General features: G+C 40.1%; 1 protein-coding gene across 1 annotated transcript in view; it reads right to left on the bottom strand.

Moving 5' to 3' along the window:
- Liprin-gamma (liprin protein kazrin) overlaps positions 1-18192 on the bottom strand; it is a 162220-nt gene that overhangs the window by 104370 nt on the left and 39658 nt on the right. The window contains 1 exon segment of the mRNA XM_068346008.1: positions 6622-6717. Within this exon segment, the coding sequence (XP_068202109.1) occupies positions 6622-6717 (96 nt within the window).

The raw sequence follows: 18192 nt of genomic DNA on the forward strand, positions 1-18192 counted from the left end.
AAATAAAATCTTGTTTTCATCACCTTCTTCAGCAGACCACCATATTTAATTCTCTCTACATGGCCAAACCACATCAGCATATACATATCCACTCTAGATGCTAATTCATGTCTTATAAGAATAGGGATAGGTCTTCCACGGTGCTGGAACGCATATCGAATCGTTATTAAGGTAGTTGGTTAGTGATAGGTAGAGCAAGGGGAATATATGCCCTCCTACCTGTCACACAAAAGCCACTTTTGTCCTTAGGCCTAAGACTGAAGAGGGTGGTTGAGGAAAAATTTATTTAAAGAATTCAGGTTTGTATAGCTAAATAAAAATAAAAATTATTTTCAAAATTTATTTTTTCCTACACTTATGCAAACCTTTCATCTTTTAAAATGGGAAGAATCCCTTATTGGTGTGAGGCAATCCCCCAGAACCAAATTGGGAGGTTCTTTTCTTCCTTGGACTTGTCATCTTTCCTGGTCCCATACAAAATGAGGAAAGTTGACTCCAATAATCTAATTGCTAATCATAGGGATATATTGCACAGCAGAAGCTGCTAGTGCCTAGACCAGTATTGGGTCAAACCAAAGGCAGTACTGAGGCACGGAAAACATATCTGCGTAATAGGGAGATGGCATCAGCAATGTCTAAACATGCATATAAAAATAATGTTTGGCAAGACATCAATCCACCCTCCCCTTTGCCAGGGGGATGGAGAATTTGCTTCTTAGCAGACATACTCAGCAAGAAAGGAGCTCTGTCAAGTTACACACCAGCATAAGACTGATACCGAGCAGTGATATCTCCTCTTCAGGAGGTACAGAGGTACATCGTGAAGGAAAAGAGAATGGAATGGTACTCTACTGTTCATGTAAACGATAAGGGAGAACACTCGGGCACTTTGATCACTTGACCCATGCCATGATTAGAGCATAATGGACCGATTGACTGTGGCCCCACCAGCCGTCTGCAATGATGAATGATCACCTACCAGCACGGGTAATAGCCCCGTAGTAGGAATGATTGGCCATTAGCATTGGCTTTCAGTATTTTGCAGCTGTACTGAAACCATTACCTAGTGTCCTGATTATGTCTGAGAAAAATTGTCAGAATCAGAGGAGGGGGAGGATACCTTCACAGGACTTCATATCCTAATGTTCAATAGCTTAAGAGTTGGCTTTCAGTCTACAAAGACCAACCAACTAATATCAGTGCAAATAGAGATTACTGTTGCACCATTCTAACTGTACTGACCAATCACAAATCTGCGGCAGCTTTAAGCTGAACACCAGCGGGTGTTACACCAAAGCTCAAGATTAACTAACTGATCCTACAGGTACCTGTCACCATTTGCTCTCCGTTGGCTACTCTCCATCACATCAAAAGCAAGCTTACAATGATCTTATCGGCATAGCTTATGGTGCTGGGGATCGATCCAATTAAGAACTTGTTACAACTGATGAAACTGTAGTGCTACCACAACAGGCTCACAGTTGCTAACTTAACTTGAAGGTACCAATGCATGAGCTCCGTAATCCGATATCCCTATTGGCCTACCATACAGTGCTGAAGATCAGTATAGTTCCTGGCTTGTGATCACTAACTGACTCCGAAGGTACCAGTCAATGCATGACCTTCGTATCAGTACGAGGCAGTTGAGTAACCGATAACCATACTGGGCTAAAGCCAGACGGATTACCTGCAAGTAATGAAACAGCAGTGGCTGTAACACCAGGTTCACGATTGCTAACTGATCCCGAAGGTAGAGGTTGGCGGGCAAGTTTGTTATGGCACAAAGTGCACAGCAGGGTAAGGATCAATCCTCCATATCACAATAAGAACTAGATAGGTAAGCACATACGCCTCCACAATCCCCTGGACTATGGTGCAGATGTTCAGTCCGAGCAGGACTGCTTACCTGCTCCCAGTGCAACAGCGGTATTTATAATACCAGCTCGGACTGACTCAAAGGTATTGCGTAGCAGATGGGTACAGTACCATCACTCCCCATTGAAAGGGTAATGCGATCTCTGTAAATCCCAAGAAAATTCTAACAAAACATCTGCCCATATGACTATTTCCTTTGTAGCCTTTTTCTCAAAGAAGAAGAAATGTCTTATGAAGGGAATGGTAGAGGGAGAGGAAATTGGTAGGGGAGGAAGAGAGGGTGAACTCTCCTTTCTCTTGCCAACCATTCTTCCTTGATCTCGCATAGGAGTAATGGTCTAGGTGATTCAAAATGATTGTGCTCCATCTGAGGAGGAAATCTACATTGTTTCCTTTGCCACAATAAAAAAAATCATACCACTAGGGGTTTTGTCATAAGGGAAGCACTGGGAACACACACTGACACTGAAAAACATGAGGGTCACCAAACAAGGAACACAGTCTGTGCCAGGTGTGTCCACCAAATAAATAGTCTTCATTATCAAGCATGCAGTTACGGGTGACACTTGGTCTGAATTGGGTAACTCACTTCTGAGGCAGAGAAACTACCACAAAACAAGACGAGTTATGCTTCGACTTCAATATCTTCCAGATCGGATTGGGGGGGGGGTCTCCTTACAGTAATTCTTTCACAAAGGTGCACAACACACAGGATTAAAAAGTTTGTATCCTCATAGAAAGAAAATTAACTGAATCACATCATTATTTTTCAGTGCAATTCCAGTTATAAGTGGGACCCCTCACACAAAAAACAAAACCAAGAAACCAACACTTATCACAAATGAAAGTAATTAAAGATCCAACAGTCAAGAAAGCAATGAGACGGTACATCTGTGCCCATTGTAACCAAAGACAAAAGTAGCTATCCTGTGACAGGTGGGTGGGGGAGCTTTCCACTTACGCCACGTCATTAACCATCTACCTATATATTGTGAATTATTCAATGGTTGTACCAATACAGCCATTTTTTTTTTTCAAAGAAAATTTATCCATATGCATAGGAACAAATAACTATAGAATATTTAGTCATTTCTAAACCATTAGATAAAAGTATGAAAGATTTTAGGCAAAAGAAAATAGAAATCGTAAGACTTCCAAACAGGTAACACAACATTTCAAAATTAATGCTACTCACAAGCCATGCAAAATAACTTTTATCACAGTTACTGGTCAGAAAAGTAAAGAATGATATTAAAAAACTTTGAAATGCTAAAAAATGCAAAATTTTACAATAGCTTTAAAAAAAGGTAAGTTTAATGCATGACACAAAATTATCATAAAATACATATACAGTACGTTAAACTTCCCATATCTAGCATGTTTATAGATCTTAAAATGATTCTTGTAATAAAAAAGCATATGCTTTGGGCATAAAAAATCTAAATACATGTAACTTAAAAATAGATCTTTTTTAAAGACTGTAGGTAGGTATCCATAAAAAAACATTGTTATTTACACTACAAAACAATAAAAAGGTTTGTAGTTTCTAAAAAAAAAAAAAAAATATTAAATATGTAAACTAAATAAGCCAAGTCATAAGTGAACATTATAAATATTTTAGTAATATTTAGAGCTCTTCAATTAAAAATAATTGTGTAATAATGTTTTATCATTTGTGACAAACCCAGCTACATTAAATGTGTATCAGTTGTTCTAAACAACTATACTGTGATATTGTACTATTGAAATTTATGAAGTATGATGCATAGGGTATCTTTATTGTTAATTATTTGTGGTAACCTAGCCTACAAATGTTTAGCATGAATATTTGATAGGTTGGTCATTTGAAATATATGACTAATTCAAAGCCATGCATATAATCAATAAGTACAGTTCTGTTACATAAACTTCTTTACGCTAAGATTTATAATGCTTAATCCAACAAGCCTAGATCAAGTCTAAATTCATGAATATTTGCTATACTAACCTACCTTCTTAAAAAAAGTAAGTGTGAATTCACCTCCTAAATGATTTTTTATCAGTTATAAGAATTATTCTTTAACAGCCTAGCATACACAAACACAAGTCTGTATTATCAGTTAAAATAATTTTGTATCATAAATAAAGAAGTTTTCAGACTGATTAATGGTATGTAACATTCCTAAACTGACCAAAAATTCCACTAATATCACAGATTTTTAAAATTACTGTAATTTGTAATTTTTCTAACTATACAAACCTAAATCTTTTAACAGCAGTGTGTTTCCAGAGCAAATAAAACTTGGCTATTAAATTTGTAATGAGGTATCCGCAGTTACTGGACAGGGTTGTGGTAGCTTATTGGAAACTTTCCTGCCTGGTGATCTGCTGAACGAGAGACTGAGTCCCATTCATACTCGGTAGTTTCTTGTAGTGTGTGCAACCTCGCCATCCTTGTGAGGTAAGGATGGGGGGTTTGGGGAGCCTGTAGGTAAACTTGCTGAGTCATCGGCAACATTGCCTAGCCTTTCCTGGTCCTAGCTAGGGGGGAAAGGGGGTTTGGCCACTGATATGTATACAGTATATGGTTAGTCTTCTAGGGCATTGTCCTATCTCTAGGGCAATGCCACTATCTCATGCCTCTGCCATTCATGAGTATCCTTTAAAATGAAAGTCAGCCTTGTTCCCAGTAAGTACAGTATTTCTTGAAGAAAAGAGATGAAAGAGGACTGGATTCTATGTCCTAAATACGCAATTCTGAACCAAAGTGTTGAAGATCTTCTACCATCCAGAATGACTTGCGATACTGGCAAAGATATGCTGTTCTTACCTGCTTAGCAGAGCTTGCAATAGTAAAGGATGGTCTTGAAGGTCCCCTACTTGCTGCTTTTCGGGAGTGTTCAAATGTAATCGTTGAGTGACCTGTGGACTTGATGAAAACTAGGTTCAAGGGCTGCACAGTATCCTTCACCGTGAAGTTTGAGATTACCCCGTACGATGGAATAAGAAAAACAGCTGATCCAGATACAACTGGCATGTAGTCGCCTGGGAACAAACGAGGTCATGCCGAGCCTCAAGGTCATTGACTCATTGCTGAGTAATCGGTGAAACCAAAAAATAGGTGACAGGAAGTAAACATCTAGAATTCCTGTGATGTTAGAAGGCATCCTCGAACACTGCCGACAAAGGGACTTGTGAGAAACCCTAAGTTTCTTGTTCAACTGACATGTCGAGCAGATCGCACAACTTGAAGAAAGAGAAATTCAAAACAGCAAGTTGAGGGTGCCAGAAATACATTAGCACTATCCGTCAGCTAAAAACAAAGGGATTGCTCAGTGTAGGGGCAGGGCTTCCTTGCCTCTAACTACTGACACCTCATTACTGTATAGTTTTAACAGCCTGGTTTCAGCTATGCTGAAAACCTACTCCTATTATAGGATGAGGGCTTGTATCTGTGTAAGAACAAACAGCAATTTGGATTATCAGGCACAGCCCTTCCCCTTTTGTGCCAGATTAGCGGGGTTTACTCTAAATGTCAATCATTCAAGTGAATGACCTTCCTATTCACCGAACCTGAATCTGTATAAACTGCATTATCTATCTTCATATGTTATGTTTCCTTTTTTGTACTGTAAGTGGAAGAAACCATATAAGCAGTACTGAACTTCAAAATCCCATAATACTGACTAAAATATATTCCATACATATAATTTCTAGAAGCACTACTGTGACAGAATTATCAGGTTCTGTTCATGCTAAACTTTCATAAAACAATTTTAAAACTATATTGTCCTACACGGGAAAACAATCAAGGCATGGAAAATTTTCTTGTACTCTCTGAACTTATTTGAGTCATACAGTACTTCATTTAATGGGACATTTAATGGGAGAGTTTACTCCTTACTCCTAATTTTATTTCTGCTGATTGAGTCTATTGTTAAAAAATTATGTATGGTTTTATCCCTTCAATAAAATAGTAATTAAAGAGTGGAGAATATTTTTTCCACTGATGTTACATACAGTATGTGTACAAATTACTATAGTTCTATTATCTTGCTCTATACTTAAAAGCATTATCATCATTCATTACCTAGAGGCATAAAAATTGAATAAAAACTTGTTATACAAAGGTTTGTTTCCACATTTGTCATTATCAATGTCATTTAATGGAAAATTAGTTCTGACTTCCAAACTGTTTTGATAAATCAGCATTGAATTTTTGCTATTACATAAAAAGTCTATAAAGAAACCAAACTCAATGCAGTAGTATGGCTGTGGATCTAAACTAATCCCTTGTGTATACAACATGCAGTCCAAGCTACTGGTAAAGATAGCGCTGTTGGTATAACACTAGTCACAAAGATCAACCCTCTTTAAATATCCTAAGCAATAGAATACCTCTCATTATAATTTCATTATGACACTTGTCTATATGTAAACCTTCAGCAATTGTTATCCTCATTATGGAAAGAGTAAATTCAAGAAGCATTATCAATTACAACCCCTGCTAAGTATCAAATTGTAAACTTAACAATGCAAATACAGTTACGATTATAAAAAAAAAAAATGTAAATATAATCCAAATACAGTATCTAAACAAACACTGAAGATATAAGATTTATCTACAAGCAGAGCAAGACAACAGTGGAATAAGAATATTTCTTTTTATTTAAATACATGCACACAATTACATAAAAATTGTAGGCTTTTAGCCATTCAAAACTTTTGTGTAGTCCACTACTTAAAAAGTTTTCTAAAACAACGTACATGCATGGTAGTAGAGGGAAGCCGCTGTGGCCGAAGAACAGACTGATAGCGTGTCACAGTCGAAGGATCCATGTTCCACAGTAATGGTGGGTGTGCCTATGGGGAATGCTCAGTTATGGGGAATGTGGAATAGGGAAAAGTCCAGAATGGTACACTTATGGATTTGGGGCATAAAAATTTTGAGTCATTTTCCTAATGTCCAAGGCATCAAAATTATTAGTCACTAACATCCCAGCACTAAAAAATAAAGCTTTACAGTACAAAAATATTGCCGTCTACTCTTAGTTCCACTTTGAATTCCAAGGTTCATAAATAACTAACTAATAATACTTTACAGAAAACAGTAAAAAATAAGTCCTTAATTAGAAAAAATTTATAGAACTAAAACTATGTACAATATTCAGTCCCCTGATTTATCAACCATAATATAATTTTTAGCAATCCCCAAAGAAGGCATAGAAGATATCTTATGGCATAATGAAAAATCTTCCCTAATAATTTAGAATACCCCTAATATTTTTGGAAAATGACTCAAATTAAAAGCAGGATATTAGTTGGGCTTTGATAAGGGTAAAAATCAGAAATTATAGTGACAAATTAAAACTTTAAAATTATTTTCATGGACACCTCTGATTTATATTATTTGGATAATTGGCTGCCAAATGACCTAGATATACAACTAAACTATCAATGCTGCAAGGGGTACATCTACATGTCTAAAAAAATCAAACTATAATAGCAAAGGTACACACAAAACAAATTTCTGGTTATGAACTAAAGCTAGGTGACCATTGGTGATATTTAAATTTTGTCAGTAACAGCTACTAGAAAAATTAAGTGAACTGTAACACCGTGGTTTTGATGAAACAAATTATATACAGTATTCATCACTAATAATTCTGAATCCAGAGCCAAAGTCCATATTCTATAATAATTTGAAAATGAATATCAATAAGTACAGAGGGTCTAAGTTACCCAATCATCCAGTCCTTCCATGTTTAAAACATAATCTTCATTCAACAAAAATCTCTTTGCATGAAAGACCCATCAGTATTCTCCCTGACTTTAATACAGCATATATACAGTATCACCTTTTATAAATTTGTTTTATTCATTGAAATAATGGTTTGACACATGTAAATTCCTTATACACCACGCATACTTTAGCTAGTCAAATGATAATGCCTGAGAGGAATATAAAGGTCAGGAATAAGAAATTAAACCTCAAAATATTTGTCCCACAATTCAAGATAATCATCAACTGCTGAACACCGACAGGGTAACAACAGACAGGACAGTACAAAACTAGAAAAAATTAAAGCTTTCTCAATACAACACATCAATCATTTTGCAACTTAAGATGAGAGACCATATATTTCTGAAATGTGAGTTTATGGCAAGAAAAATTCAATTTTTCTATGAGTTGCATGTAGTTAAAGAAACCTTGTCAATAAAAAAATCTGGGATGGCAGAACCTATGAGCTAGACCAACTAACAATCAACTCTGAGTATTGTTAGGCTTCGACATGATCCGTCATCATTTGAATTTTCATTCAGATGTCAGATGCAAGAAAACATTAAAACAGATTTTTCATATATAAACTATAAAAAAGACTTATGTCAGCCTGTTCAACATAAAAAAAAAAAATTGCTGCAAGTTTGAACTCTGAAGGTCTATTGACTCAACTACCCAATTAGGAAGATCATTCCACAACTTAGTCCCAACTGAAATAAAACTTCTAGAATACTGTGTAATATTGAGCCTCATGATGGAGAAGGCCTGACTATAAAAATTAAAAGCATACATAGTATTATGAACAGGATGATACTATCAGGGAAGACCTGAATGTGAAGGATGATCAGAATTATGAAAAATCTTATGCAACATGCATTACAAAATAATTGATCAACGGTGCCAGAGATTAATATCTAGATCAGGAATAAGAAATCTAATAGACCGTAAGTTTCTGTTCAACAAATTAAGATGAGAATTGGCTGGTGAAGACCAAACAGGAGAACAATACTCGAAACAGGGTAGAATGAAAGAATTAAAACACTTCAAAATAGATTGATCACTGAAAATTTTATGTGACTTTCTCACCAAGGCCAATTTTTTTTGTGCAATTAAAGAAGGCTGACCTATTGTGTTTCTCAAAAGTAAACTTGCTGTCGAAAATCACACATAAAATTTTAAGTTATACAAAGTTAAAGAAACATCAATGCTGAGATCCAGATGTTGAGGAGTAACTGTCCTTGAACTACTTACAATCATACTATAATGCCCATAAAAAATACTCTGCTATCTATTGATTAAACTTCCAATAGTAAAACTACAAATGATCCATCAAATCCTCTCTTCAAGTTTGAAAACAAAGGCCTCATGAATAATTCACTAGCACTGTGAAACCTGCACTAAAATCATAACTAATCAAACAGACTTCATGATCAGAATCAAGGATTCCTTTATGACATTAAAAATTGTAAGAACATCATCATAAGCACCAAGGTCCTTGTGAAAGCCAAACTACAAACTTCAGAACAGGTGATTACTTTCAGCATATGAAATCAGATATTCTACCAATGAATATAAAAGAAATTTAGATAATCTGGGGTTATAGTAATAAGTCAGTAATGAGATGAGTTTGAACCATCACAACCACATTTACCTATGGAATAACATTATCAATTCTCCAACAACTACAAAAAGAACTTCTTGCTAACTTACAAAAATTAACTGAATTTTAGAGCTAAGTGATCAGTTGTATAGCAAAGTCAAAAGACAATACCATTTGGGTCTAGAACTCCGTGAGCATAAAGATCAAAAGGTTCTTAATTTTGCAATATATTAAAAGCTCAACTAGTCAGTTTAGCTTGCAGAATACAGAAACAGGGCATATCAAGTTTCTCACTGCTTTAATTACTGTCAAACATCTGCTAAAGAAGTTGACTTTACCCAAGGGCAGTTATGTGGCTTAAACAAAGGTCGTAGTAAGTCTACACTGAACAGTGTAGATCTGAAGGTAGCCTACCACATAATTATGCTACTGAGTTTTACCAGAAAAGGTTTCTTATATGGTAATCTTTAATCAATTTTCAGCTGAACCATAAACACTGAGCCCCAGCTATTGGTTGAATATGACAAATTTTGAAGCAATTTTTATTTTTCCTAATGATACAAACCTGGAGCTATTTACAGAAAATGTTACTAAGACGAGCCAGGAGAATTTTAGAGAGAGATGACCACCACAACCGCTAGTTAGCGGGAGGGGTGGGGGGTAGCCGGCTACCCGGTCACTCACACACCTGGGCTGAGCACCCACTTAGCTTTCGGGCAGGACTTTCTTGGAGGACAAGGCTGGCAGGCCAATTTGTATGAATAGCTCCAGGTTTGCATCGTTAGGAAAAATACAAATTAATTCCAAATTTGTCATTTGTTCCAACACTAAATACAAATCCTTTGCTATTTATAGGGGAGGAAGTCTGTGCCAAATGGCTCTTGGCAAGCTGTGTGTTTGTGATACTAGCAATGTGGCTGGTTTAATAATAGGATCTCAAGTTATAGGAATCTGAGAGTACTGAGACTTTACCCAATAGCCCCCTCGTAAGAGGTATTGGGGTCACAACAAATATTATTATTTCTATACTTAGGTTACATTAGAGAAATGGATCTTACCTGCAGAGGGGGAAAGAAGGAGAAGATGAAGGAAAGAAAAAGCCGGTTATTCTACTCATTCATCACAGATTAACCCAGGTAATCTCAGCCCTCACCCTCTGATACTTGTCCATCAGGGAGCTTAACATGTTTTAGACCACTTGTTGTGCAGCCATCACAGGACCAATGGAAAACGTATCCATGTTCACATGGGTTACATCTTGCAGGTAGTGGACTGTGAAGGTTGTCTGATGCTTCCACACGCCTTATTGCAGTACCTGCGCCACAGAGTAGTTCTTTTTGAACAGCAGGAACGTTGCAATGCCCCTCACTTCATGAGCTCTGGGTTGTCATTGTGGAGGAGGGTCAGGATTAAGAGCAAGGTCAATGACCTTGTAAATCCATGACGAGATTGTGTTCTTCATGACCCTCCTCTTGACCTTCTTCATGCTAACAAACATTGGTGATACACAGGGGCGAGCTGCTGCTGTTCTTTTAAGGAAACACCTCAGACTCTTACTGGGCAAAGTACCAGTTGATCTGAATCTTCGGTTACAGAACGGACTCTCTCGATCCTGAAGGGACCAAATTTAGGATACGATACCCCAGGATTTTGAGTCTTAGTAATAAACTCAGGGATGAAGCCAAGTATTTACTTCTCCCCATTCCCTTTAATAGATGTCGTATGATAGACCATGCAGTTCACCGACTCTCTTGTTAGAAGCCAAAGCGAGTAGGAAACTGTCTTCAGGATAAGGTGGTGATCTGTTGCCTGGCCTAATGATTCGTAGGCCTCAGGGACTGAAGGACCTGAACCGTGTTCCAAGGAAGAGGTCTAACTTCCAACTAGGGACAAGTAATCTCATAACTCCGTATGAGAAGAGAAAGTTCCGAGGAGAAAATATCTACTCCTTTCAGTTTAAAGGCGAGACCCAAGTCTGAGGGTAGCCTTTGATGCCGAAACAGAGAGAAGCATTTCTTCCCGAAGATGTACAAGGAACTCCGCTATTGTTGGAATAAAGGCATTGAGGGGAGTGATTCCCCTTCCACTTCACCAGCCATAGAAAACAGACCATTTAGCCTGGTAGACTGATGCTGAAGAGCTTCTGAGGTGTGTAGACATCCTTTCCACAACTTATTCGAAAAGCCTCTCTGAGAGAGGAGGTGCTGCACAATCTCCTGGCGTGAAGCCGAAGTGAAGCTACGGCTTTGTGGAAGATGTTGGCTTGTGGCTGTTTGAGTAGACCGTGTCATGGAGGAAGTTCCCTCGGAAGCTTCGTCAGGAGCTGTACAAGGTCCGGGATCATTCTGCGTGACGTCGTGATGTCCTAGCGGAACTATTAGAGTCGTTGATAAGTTCTTGCTTATTATGACTTGGTTGAGGACTTTCTCATCAGGCAGAATGGGGGAAATGCATACACATCTATGTTTTCCCACCATTGTTGGAATGCATCTTGCCAAAGAGCCTAGGGGTCCGGGACTGTGGAACAGTAGAGCAGAACCCTGAAATTCAAAGCTTTCGCGAACAGGTCCACAGTTGGGGAACCCCACAAAGTCAGGACTTTGTTGGCTACTAGATGATTCAAAGACCACTTGGAGCCCACTATCTGAGTCATTCTACTTGGATTGTCTGCAAGCCCATTTCTCTTGCCTGGAATGAAGCAAGCAGATAGGGACACCCAGTTGTCTTCTGTCCATCTGAGTATCTCTACTGCTAGACGGCACAGGGGCTACAAGAAGGTACCGCCTTGTTTATTTAAGTACGCTACTACCGTGGTGTTGTCGCTCATCAATACCACGGAGTGCACCGCCAGGAACTGTTGGAATTGTTGGAGGGCAAGGAAGGCTGCCCTCATCTCTAAGGGCGACAGAAATACTCTCTTGGAACCACCTCTATCGGAGAGAGGTGGAAGGAGTCCGTCAAAGAGATTGTCCTGTCCTCCCTTGAGGGAGACGGCCTAATCATTTCCTTTTCCCCTTCGGTTTAACCTGTTGAACCCGAAACTATAAGAGAAGCCCAAGAACCTTCGTGGTACTCTCCTCCTGACTCCTCTTCCGAGGTAACAGGGGTCTCTCCTTACGGGGAGGTCCCTCCAGAGCAGGACCTTCTAAACTCCACCTAGGATCTGCAGGAGTAAAGGCGCCGGGAAGGAGAGCAGCCACCCAAAGATTCAGAACAGGGAATGGCCCCCATTACAGCCTCCCACACTACGTTAACCCTTTTACCCCCAGGCTCTTTGGAAATTTCCAACCCTTAACCCCCAAGGGGTTATTTTTTCCCCAGCACATTTTGCAGTATATTTCTCTTAAATTGCTCTAACAGCCTTAATTTTTGTCATAGAGAGGTCAGGTTGGTCTCATTCTCTTGGAAAATCCCTGAATTTTCTCAAAAAATTATCAAAAATATGGAAAAAAAAATTTTTATAGCATTTCTTTGCAAGGACATACGGGTACGTCCATGGGGGTAAAGGGATGAGTTTTATGAAACGTACCAGTACGTCCTTTGGGGGTAAAAGGGTTAAATAGTGCGCTTAGTCATGGGGTGGTTCCTACCTCCCGATGAACTGGGAGGAGGATCCTTTGGGTGGCCACGAGACCTGGGTCTAGGAACCTGAAAAGGTTTCTTAGACTCCTTACCTGCAAGCAGGATTGGCACCGGTCTAACCGCTGGGGGGAGGGGTTGCTAGGCATTAATACCTCGAAGCAGGGGACTACTTTGGTGCTTCCTTATGTCTTTCACCCCAAACCCAATCTAGTGGGTACCAATCCCTAGGAGGGAATTGGGGCAGTTGGTCTCATGAACCGATGCAAGGGCAATTGACGAGGAGGAGAGCGGTAAGATGGTGAGAGTCACCTTGTGGCAGTTGAGAGCTAACAGGGCTGGCTAAACAGGAATACCACCCCTCGTCACCTTGCTATCTTGTACGAAGACGAGAGGCAAGAAGTTGGCTAGACCAGCTTGGCTGGCGCATATCGATCAATAGGGTTGTGACACTGCAGGTCACGCGACGCTGCTCCGTCACACAATGCTGTTCTGCAGCGCGACGCTGTAGCATAAAGAGCAGATGTCTGGTAACGAGATCCTGAGGTATCGTCATAGCAAAAGCCCGAAGGCCCAGCAAGACATGAGCCCGAAGGCTCAGCGAGACACGAGCCCAAAGACTCAGCGAGACACGAACACCAAAGACTCAGCGAGACACAACCACAAAGGCTCGGCGAGACACAACCACAAAGGCTCAGCGATACATGAGGCCGAAGGCTGTGGGTCATGAGAACTCCAAGGTTCAGCATGACGACGACCCGAAGGCCCAAAGTTACGAGAGCCCAAAAGATCAGTTCAACAAGAACCCGGAGGCTCAAAACCATGAGATCCTGAAGGCTTGGCGAGATGAGAGCCTGAAGGTACGAGGTCACGAGAACCGAGAGGTTTGGTGCGATGAGAACCTGGAGGCTCGAGGTCATGAAAACCGAGAGGTTCGGTGCGATGAGAACCTGGAGGCTCGAGGTCATGAAAACCGAGAGGTTCGGTGCGCCAAGAACCTGGAGGTTCTGGGTTGCAAAAACCCGGAGGCAAATCGTAACATGAGCCCGGAGGCCCAAGGTCAAGAGAGCCAGAAGACTCAACGAGACGAGAATCGAAGGCTGTGTCATGAGAACACGTGGGTTCTGCATAACGTGAGCCCGAGGGCTCAGGGCGATGAGGGCACGAGGGCACCGAGCCACGAGGGCCCCCGGGGGCTCTGTGCGGCGACGGCCCCTGGGGCCCCGAGTGACGAGAGCCCCCGGGGCCCGCGCGACGAGGGCCCCCGGGGGCCCCGCGCAACGAGGGCTTAGCCTCCGCGCGACGAGGGCCCTGACGAGGGGCCCCCAGGGGAGGGCCACGCGCGACAAGGGTGAAGCTTCCGCGCGACGAGAGTCTAAACGCTCAGGGTTACGAAAGCTCGAAATCTCATCATAACGAGGGTAATGAGAGCCCGAAGGCTTAACGTAATGAGGGTCACAAGAGCCCGAAGGCTTAACGTAATGAGGGTCACAAGAGCCGGAAGGCTCTGTGTAACAAGGACCTGAAAGCCCAGGGTTATGAGAGCCAGGAGGCTCAACGTAACGAGAGCCAAAAGGCTCAGGATCACAAGAGCCGAAAGTCTTGGGATCACAAGAGCCCAAACGCTCAGGGTAACCGTCACGAGAGCCGGAAGGAACCACAAGACGAGAACCTGAAGGTTTAAACGGGCATCTCCTTACCGCAGGGGGAGGAGAACGCCCAGGGTGACGAGAGGTTAGAAACTCCTCCACCTGACGGACCCCCGGAGGGAAACGTCTAGTAGATTCCTCCAGAGAGAAAAGCTGCACACAAGCTTTCTCTCGCGAAAGAGAGGAACATTCTATGAAAGGAGGACATTGCCTAGGACTATGCTCTCCCCCAGACCTAGAGAAGAAGTGTAGGCGTAATTCACAAGCTGGTCACGAATTGGTTTCTCTCGCGGACGAGAGAGATGTTCTCCAGAAGGAGGAACTTGCCTAGGACTTGCTCTCCCATCACCCCAGGGGGTGAAGCATAGTCTTCGGCATCAGCCACAGGAGACCAAAAGTATGACTGACTGGCAGCAGCACCTGTGCCCACAGGGGAAAGCTCCACCACCTAGGAAGTTGGAATATGCTTCCGCTCAACCCATAACTGAAGGAGTTCAAACAAAACTTCCTTCGATGGGGGACCATCAATGCCCGCTGATGGCCAAAAACGTAACAGATCAGACAAAGAGCAGGTGATTCCTGGGGAAAGGGGTGGGACCGAATCGCTAGGAGAAATGGTACCGTCCTTCGGCCTACTAGGTTGACCTGGGGTTAACAAGGCTGCGCTGCAACTCGGTCATTCCCCAGCGAGGACAGATGGATGAGCAGATTCGGGAAGAGATCAGAGTTAAAGAAGTCCGCGACTTCAAGGATGACCCCAAAGGAGAAAAATCTTGCTTGCCTTCTTCTTTTTCCTGCACCCAACCCTATCCAACTGGGAGGTATACCACTCCCGAAAGTCATTACAGGTGTTGTTCCGATCCCACTGACGGTCCCAGCAAACAGGACACAGCAGGTGGGGTCTGTCTCAAGGGCGGACATGAATGTACCGCAGGAGCGGCCTTCGTGACCAAGACAGGTATGCAGGGATAAATAAAGTACAGACACACTGAATAGAAAAAGCATAAAGTATTATTCAAATGGCAAGTCTTGGCGGAAGAAAGCGGCAACGTCTGACCACTACCGAGCCAGAAAATAAAGTGGGCGCTTAGCCCAGGTGTGTGAGTGAGCGGATAGAACTAGCGGTTGGGGTCGTTATCCCTCGCTAAAATTCTCATGGCTTGTCTTTCAGCTTCGTTGAAAGTAACATCACCTATAAATGGTGAAGGGTTTGTATTTAGTGATGGAATAAATAATTATACCCAATAAATCTAACCTATTCCTTCCCCTAAGATAATATAGCCTTCTGTTTCATTATATGTGTATGTTTATAAACCTCACTGAACTAGGCTTTGTCTATTGTATGATAGTTCAATATCTGAAAATGGCTTACAGGGCTTTTCTATTTTTGATTAAATGAGAAAGTGTCTCGAAAATAGAAGACTACATATGTGAGATGATTATAAATAGTGAACTTATTATAAACATACAAAATTAGATTCACATCACAGACAAAAACACACAATCCCGTCACTTGTGTAATATAACAAAGACCCTTTGTATAACAAAATGTCTTGTAGCTGTTTAAGAATAAAGCTATTCCTCATTCACAAGGAACATCAAATATGAACTCTGGCATCTAAAGTAGGATTTGCAATGTGCACTTCAGCACTTTATATGACCATGGCTAAAGGTTACCGGACACTAATATGAATAAAGTTCTATAATTAAGATAGTGTAACTAACTATACCTGATTATTTTTGTGGAAGCTTACAACTAATTTGCTTTGAAAGCCACTCACTATATTATCACTACAAATAGAGCACAGTTGCAAAAATACAGATATTTTACTTGGAAAAGTAAAATCTAAATTACCTCTCAATATGAAATTTTATGTCTGCTGAGTCACTAGTTAATGCCCTATGATTTTAATTCTTAAATTCAAAATTTATTTGCAATACAGTAAAATCTTTTAAAACTTTACTGACATGAAGGGGTAGTCGTAATACATTACATTATTGTATCATCTTTAAAATTAAAAAATTCTCAGGAGATGAAAGATAGGCTTAAAATGGTTTTATTTCCAAAACCAAAAATATCTATGTAATTATTTTAGTAAGATAAGACCCTGAGGAATTGATAAAGAATATGAATCCTTTTTCTCTTTCTCAAAATTTAAATGAATCTTTAAATTGCGTTAAATTTTAACACATTGTATAGGGTGAGTTTAATAGCTCAGGTCCAATTACATTACATAATGCCGTATATAAATGATATTTCAATAATAAAAATTATTTCTATACTCACTTGGTGTTCAAATAGCTTCTCTCTCTTGAAACTGTCTAAATTTCAATGTCTAACCCTACAAAAGAATTTCTCGTTTACTTTCCTTGCAAAATGCCTCCCCCTCTAGTAAATTTTGATTTAATCTGGAGGTTAATGGCAACTAGTCTATTTAGGTGTGCGTACATCATAATTTTTTTTTTTGTCTTTCAGTCTCGAAGTCGAAACCAGATCATTGGCCTTCTGACATCACTAGTCAATAGGGAAGAAAGGAGCATGACATGCACATAAAATTATTATAGAAATAATTAATTTAATTACTGAATTGAAATTACGTTTACTTCTATGAAACACTCTTGATATTCATGTTGCAGATTCCCACACCCTGATGGAGGTGGGCTAATAAAAGAAGTTTCTAGATTGAGTTCCAAACAAATCTTCATGCTCAAAACTTTCAAAACTATATACATGTACTTATTATATTAACCAACACTGTGAACATTCTCACTCAGAAATTTAATAATATAACTAATACAAAGCTTAAGCAAATTAATAGACAGTAGGTAGTAGGTTGGCCATGGCACCAGCCGCCCGTCGAGATACTACCGCTAGAGAGTTATGGGCTCCTTTGATTGGCTAGACAGTACTACATTGGATCCTTCTCTCTGATTACGGTTCTTTCCTTTTGCCTACACAGACACCGAATAGTCTGGCCTATTCCTATCTGGCCTATTCCTATGTCCTCATACACCCGACAACACTGAGATTGTCAAACAATTCTTCTTCACCCAAGGAGTTAACTACTGCACTGTAATTGTTCAGTGGCTACTTTCCCCTTGATAAGGGTAGAAGAGACTCTGTAGCTATGGTAAGCAGCTCCTCTAGGAGAAGGACACTCCAAAATCAAACCATTGTTCTCTAGTCTTGGGTAGTGCCATAGCCTCTGTACCATGGTCTTCCACTGTCTTGGGTTAGTGCTGTGCACCATGAGAGAACAGATAAGCAAAACTTGAGTGAAACATGATAAATTAAGCAAGAACTACTGCCTGACCTAAGACTCATAGGCATTCTAAGAAACACAAACAAATAAAAAATAGTAAAGCAAATGAAGTTAACTTACTATAAACTCCAAAAAGCATGAGTTGCAACTTCACATGACAGTGTAACTACTATAAATTATCTTATTCTTCTCTGGATTTTCCCTTGCTACATGTTGATTTACTTTTATATTTTTAATAAAAATCGCAGTCAGCTATCCTATAGAAAGCACACTTTCACAAAGTTGCTGGAACCAATTACAACAGTATTCACATAAATTCCTGAAGACATCCCCTTTTAAAATGTTAAATGATCATAAATCATAAACAAACCAAATCTGGATTGGGGTTGGAAAAGATAAATATACATGACCAACACCTGGTAAACACAATGAGAGGACTGAAAGACAAAGGACCTCAGATTGTTG

Source organism: Palaemon carinicauda, chromosome 22, assembly GCF_036898095.1.
Source record: "Palaemon carinicauda isolate YSFRI2023 chromosome 22, ASM3689809v2, whole genome shotgun sequence".
NCBI lineage: Eukaryota > Metazoa > Arthropoda > Malacostraca > Decapoda > Palaemonidae > Palaemon > Palaemon carinicauda.